The sequence below is a fragment of the Poecilia reticulata genome, linkage group LG23 (assembly GCF_000633615.1).
Source record: "Poecilia reticulata strain Guanapo linkage group LG23, Guppy_female_1.0+MT, whole genome shotgun sequence".
Classification (NCBI taxonomy): domain Eukaryota; kingdom Metazoa; phylum Chordata; class Actinopteri; order Cyprinodontiformes; family Poeciliidae; genus Poecilia; species Poecilia reticulata.
Window position 1 is genome coordinate 9,897,725 of NC_024353.1, and position 6,371 is coordinate 9,904,095.

Consider the following 6,371-nt stretch of genomic DNA (forward strand, 5'->3'; position numbering starts at 1 on the left):
TTTCTTAAAGTGTGCTCTTTTCCTGCACCTTTTCTCAGATTGAATCACTCGTTCACCTCTTCTTCACTAGGTAATAAGAACGTTGTGGTGAGAGAGCACCTGGACCGCATGAAGAACGGCTGCATTGTCTGCAACATGGGGCACTCCAACACCGAGATCGATGTGGTGAGTTTGCAACTCCTGATGACGACATCGGAAGCCTTTAACAATGCCTGCTTCTCTTACCGTTTATGTTGCAGGATTTTGTAAGAAATTTGGAAATGTGTTTTAGTTTTTGGCCTTTTAAGTCAAGTAGGAGCACAAGGGCAAAGTGTTCTCAATTATTTGATCCATCATAATAGCTGGGGAAAAGATCATCTTCCACATGTAGAGGCTAAAATGACCTTAAATTGTTTTTGTTCTGCAGGCCAGCCTGCGGACTCCTGAACTAACCTGGGAGAGGGTTCGCTCACAGGTGGACCACATCATCTGGCCGGATGCCAAGAGGATAGTCCTGCTGGCAGAGGTGCTTTACTCTCTGCCTAAAAACATCCAAACAAATCCTGTCGGTCTGACTTTTTGTTGTGGACTGCATTGCAGATTTAGCTGATTCATGTTGGTCAAAGAACGGTTAAAGATGCAGAAAACAGATCTGGTTGCATCCAGATGTCTGAAGTTAGCGTAAAATATGCATCAGGGCACGTGTCGCCTGGATAAGAAGTGGTGTATTTGTGAGTGAATCACGAGGCATGACAGAATGAGAGCAGCACGGCAGGGCCGGCCGAGCTGCCAGCTCCTTGGAGCCGACGATTCTGAACCCGTTTGATCTGAAGCAGGTTGGAACCACATCAGTGAACCTGGAATTAAAAGCTTGTTTTGTTTCATATTTCTATTATAATTTGCAGGCATTCCTCTAAAACCTTAAAAAAAAAAAAAAAAAAATTCTCCACTTCAACCTGTGTACTTGACTAATTCGTTTCAGTCACCAATATCACTCAAGGAACGTTAGGAAGTGTCACGGTAGAGAACACCGTTTTCTGCATTCCTGAGAAGTTGAGGGTTCTGTGCCACAATAAAAAACATTGAGCATCTCCATCCGACATCCCCTCTTCTGAAAATATTTGAATATATTATTTAACTGAAAATACAACCAGAAATGAATCAAAGTGGGGGGAAAAATTATCCGACACTAAGCTAGGTATGCATGGAAGCCAAACTATATTAACTAGCTTCTTTACTGTTGTTCAAACACAAAATACTTTAACGTTAGGGTTGTTTTTCACAGACTTGAACTAAAAATGCATGAAACTTAACCTCCTTTTGGTGGCTTTCAATTGTGCTTTCTTTCCCTCTACTTCACTGCTGAGAGCAGAGCAGCGCACAGTAGTTGCGCCAGCAGTGTCGCCTTTTCGAAGTAGATTAAGTTTTAATGTTCCATGATGTTTAATTTCGTTTTAAACTCTGATTATGGTTTGTTTAAGTGTACAAATACAGACCATGTATCGTCTGTATTTGTAGAGAAACATCCCGTGTGCTTTAATTGTTTTAGCAAATGTTTAAACATCTTCGTTCTGAAGATGTGGCAGTTTTTATTTTGCCTCAGCAGTGCACAGTTACATGTAGAGGAAACCCTGATATGTAAAAATTAGGTTTTTACTCTGTTTGGTCTTGGTAAAAGCTTGAGCAACACCAAGCTAGCAGAAGTGTGTTTCTAACGGGGTGTTTTTTTTGTGTGTGTGTGTGTGTGTGTGTGTGTGTGTGTGTGTGTGTGTGTGTGTGTGTGTGTGTGTGTGTGTGTGTGTGTGTGTGTGTGTGTGTGTGTGTGTGTGTGTGTGTGTGTGTGTGTGTGTGTGTGTTTAATTTTCTCTCCAGGGCCGTCTCCTGAACCTCAGCTGCTCCACTGTGCCCACGTTTGTGCTCTCCATCACTGCCACAACCCAGGTACATTTGTTGTTTTAACTGATTTTCTTTCTCTCTCTGTTTTTTTCTACATTTACAGCTCTCTTTTTCTGTGACGAATTGAGAAGTCTGCTCAAAAATGTTTATGTGATTTGTTTCCCTGCAGGCTCTGGCCCTGATAGAGCTCTACAACGCCCCCGAGGGACGGTACAAGCAGGATGTTTATCTGCTGCCCAAGAAAATGGGTAAAAATGTCTTCAGTTTGATATTAAAGACGGATCATGCATGCATGCATTGCTGAGAGAGAAGCCTGGTAAAGAAAGGCAGATATAGGTCGCGCTGTCAGTGAATGAAAAAGGGCTTGTATGAGAAAAAGAAGACAGTAGTTAACCTGGATTTCCTTGTTTTCCTTTTTGAAATTATAATTTTTCAGGTCAGAGATCCTGAAAAATGCTAAGATGTTTGCTCCCTTTTTTTTTTCCTGCTGTCCAGATGAGTATGTGGCCAGCCTACATCTCCCGACATTTGACGCGCATCTCACAGAGTTGACTGATGAGCAGGCCAAGTACCTGGGCTTGAACAAGAACGGGCCCTTTAAGCCAAACTACTATAGGTAAACTGCTCCAAAATGGCCGCTTCCACTCCACATCAGTTGCAGCTTTTATTGTATGAAATGCATGAAAGTTTGTGGTTTTTAGCCGGACAAGAGTTACTAAATTTGCTTCCTTCTGTTCACTTTCTGATTTGAACTTTCTATTGTGTTCTTTTGTTGTTGTTTTTTCCCCTCCAGGTATTAAACCATTGAGTTGAATGAGGAAATATCAGTTCTCCATGAATTGCACGGACTCACAGAGGGAGAAGAGGAGATCGGGGGGTGATAGAAGGATAGGCGGCATAGTCAAAACACCTGCTTTACATCTGGAGCAAAGGAGGGGCCCTAACTTTTCCTGTTTCCTGCTTTTTTTTATTCCCACACGCCCACAGTAATAATCGTATTAATAAAATAAAAAAATAAATCACTCATCTCTGGAACCATTCTCACCTCTCGCTCCTCGTCGAACAAGTCCTTTTATTTTCTCCGCCATCTCTCTTTAGATGCGTCAAGTTGTTCGTTAGTCCTCTTTCCTCCCTCCACGGCGCCAGAGTTTTGATTCTTTATCTCCTTAAAAAGATGAAACACACTCTGTAAGCAAAATTTGATTGTTTTCTTTATTATTTTTTTTAATAGGTGTGCAGCTGAAGATTTAGTCATGGACAATTCTTCCCTTTTTTTCAGTTTTTTTTTTTCCTCTTGTTTTCTACCTTTTGATTTTCAACAAAACAAAACAAAAATAGGGTGGGTTGCAGATCTTGTGTGAGGGCCTCAGGGGTCCAATCATATCTTGTATTTTAATGCTTTTTTTTCCTTTTTTTTTTTGTTTTGTTTTTTTAAACATGACTGGATGTCGACTTGCTCTCCTCACCCGTCTCTTGAAACCCACAGTGAAACCATCTCATTGGCTGCTTTTGGTCTCCAGCTGCTCAAAACACACCAGTGTTGAAGTCACAAGTATTTAATCATTTTCTTTTGTTTCTTCTTCTTCCTTTTCTTTAACAGGAATACTGTAGTAGAAGCATGGCAGATTGTCTAATCATTACAAAGGTATACTGTATATTTAGATATTTATATAGAATTTAAGATTTTTCTATCTTTCCATCTAATATTTCATTTTTGACCGAATCGTCGTGTCGCACAGAGAAGCAACTAAATGTTCTAATCATCTGTAATAAATGTACTCAAACCCTCATTCTGAATACTGTGACAGAGTATTTACATAGCATGAAGCAGTTTGTTGCAGGTACTCCATCAAAAGTATGGTGCTTCTTTTTAATTTTAATTTTTAATTTTTTTTTTTTGTACTTGCCATACAACAACATCAACAGGTTAAGGGTACTGAAATGTGTCAATTACTCGCCAACTTTCTGACCGATGATTGTTTTTATCCTAATCACAGAAGCACATTCATCTTCATGTTTGGAGATCAGATTTTGCGATGACTTTCCATCCACTATTGAAGAATTATTTTCTTTTATAATTGTGTAATAAGATGCAATCGCTATTAACATCTCATCTGCACAATCTTCAAAGCTTAACCAGATGTAAACCCAAGCCAGTGTCGCTATACTATATATTTTAAAAAATCTATCATGCTTCCCCTCCAGATTTTTTGACACCCCAAGTAAAGCTACAACCTAAAGCCTTAAATTAATCTTTCTTTTTTTTTTAATTGTCCCTTGATCAGTGTTTACGACTTCCTGTTCCGCTGCTGTATAACAATGATAAAGCACAGATGACCATTTCCAGTTTCCTGTGAACATTTCCACATCTTCTTCCATGACGCAACAGATTGAAAGCTAGAAATGCATTCGTACTTCCTGTTATCTTCTGTAATTTGTACTCTTTTGCAGCCTAAATTAAGAGCAGACATCTTTCTTTCTAAGGAGCTTCTTGCGTTTTTTTTTTGCATCTCCCAACTTCATTTGAAACACTTGCACTGAAACTAATCTTCTTTCTGTAACAACTTCAACACCCGAAGACTGTTGTCAACTTGCAATAATAGCATGTTGCGTTTGTTGGTCAGGTTAATGATTGGATTTTTGAGTTTCTGACCACCAAAGTTGAATCCAGTCGTTCTGAAAATTTGTTGGTTTCTAATCAACAGCCAGTTTGTCTGCATCTCAAGTGAACATCAGCGCATTTAGTGAGTTGGAAGCAGATGCGATGTCACACTGTGCGAGTTAATGCAAAGTAGCTTCAAAAAGTACTACATTCTTAAAGTTTTTAAATGCATATTTTTGGAGTTAAATCAGTGAATTAAAATGAATAATTTTGTCTCCATATGCATTAAAGAATGTATTCCCTTACCTTTAGTCTAAAATTTCACAAATCCACTATAATGGCAGAAATTGACTGTTTGAAAGGATAAAACAGAAATGGTACCATATTTGGTTTAGCCTTCCCGTTATCCACTTTAAGTCTCTCTTGCTCTCAACCTGAATAAATTTAGATGCATCTCCTTTTCAGGAACTCTTTACACCCCACTCACATTGAAAACGCCTAACTTTCAACGTCCCTCCTTCAGTAACGACTTCTGCACCGAAGGGTGTTGCCGTTACCACAACTTGCACTCAACATGCTGTACGATATGCAAACGCCGTGAGGTCAGCACGGCTGACCTTAGGCTTTTTGTTTGCGTCTTTACCCGGGGTGTCAATACTTTGTATAGAACCACAATCAGCCGATGTTTATCCCGATCAGAAAGCATTTCATACTGTGATGCGCATTTCAAGCTTGTTTTTCCAATTCTGCGTTTGAACGAGATTTTTTTTTTATTTTTTTTTTTATATATAATTTTTCACCTGTCTACAATTAATCTCGTTGATATAAAAAAAAAGAGTTGAATAGTGGCCCAAAAGAAGTGTGTAATATAAAAATCTGTGATGCCACCTTAAAGCAAAACTCCTCCATTCTGTGTCGCAGTCGGTGTCTGTGCGTCCTTGTCTCCTTGTGCTGTTGAATCTCCACACAGGATTGTGTGACCCATTGTCTTAAGGCCTATCCCCCCGCCCCCCTTTAATTCTGTGAATATGTGCTTATGAATGATGTGTGCGCGCGCGTGTGGGTGTGTGTTTGTCCATATCTTTTATGTTTTTATTTCTGTCTCGCAGGCCGTAGTTACTTTTTAACAGCTGCCTCAGGATCCTGACCTGCGGGTTTAGGGAGGAGAACTGTTTTAATATACGGTTAACTAGACGAGGGAAGACACCAGCATTGTTTATGTATATACAAACTATATACAGATCTGACAAAAAATGTAGGTGTATAGGAAGGTGTAAAGAAGTCTCCTGTATTTATTGATGTAAATCCTCATACAGTACAAACTGGCTAAATTCTCAGTCATGCTTTAAGTTGTTGAAAACAAAAAAATAAATAAATAAAAAATCTGAAGTGATCATGTTAGAAGATGAGCAATAATCTGTAATATTAATGAATAAAACTGTAAAAAGTGGAATGTGTTGTGTGGTTGATTTGCCTTGATGTCGCTTAACGGAGGGTTAGGTTGTATTTGTTTGTCGGGGTAGAGGGGATCCATGTGTGCTGTTGCCTCAGTGAGCTCATCTGAGCCAGCAGCGGTCAGACGGTGCCATCTCTGACATCTCCAGAGCTGACGCATGACTCCAGTCTGAATCGACGGTGTGAAACTGTCTGGCATGCAGTGAGGGGGGGGACAGAATTTGAAGGGTTTTATTTATTTATTTATTTATTTGAAGCATTTCTTTGTTTTCCTAAAGATGCAAACTGTTAAACTCTTGACTGCTTTTTAATCAATTATTTTCCCTCTGGGTGGTCTCAGGCTCCAGCCATGAGATGAATCTGTCGCTTAAAATTCAGTACTGTTGGCACTTATTTAAGATCAAGGAGCTGTTGTCATGATATGTTTAGGATCTTGCAA

General features: G+C 39.4%; 1 protein-coding gene across 3 annotated transcripts in view; it reads left to right on the forward strand.

The window, feature by feature from the left end:
* The window catches only part of ahcyl2b (adenosylhomocysteinase like 2b), a 45,831-nt gene extending 39,901 nt beyond the window's left edge, over positions 1-5,930 (forward strand). For 2 of the 3 annotated variants that reach the window (XM_008401090.2, XM_008401092.2), the window contains exons 12-17: positions 71-165; positions 407-505; positions 1,852-1,920; positions 2,045-2,123; positions 2,371-2,491; positions 2,669-5,930. In XM_008401090.2, coding sequence (XP_008399312.1) covers positions 71-165; positions 407-505; positions 1,852-1,920; positions 2,045-2,123; positions 2,371-2,491; positions 2,669-2,675 — 470 coding nt within the window. In that variant the 3' untranslated portion in view covers positions 2,676-5,930. Of the gene's footprint in view, positions 1-70; positions 166-406; positions 506-1,851; positions 1,921-2,044; positions 2,124-2,370; positions 2,496-2,668 lie in introns of those variants that run through there. The other variant, XM_008401091.2, reaches the window with a different exon arrangement.
* Positions 5,931-6,371: the final 441 nt, after the last annotated feature.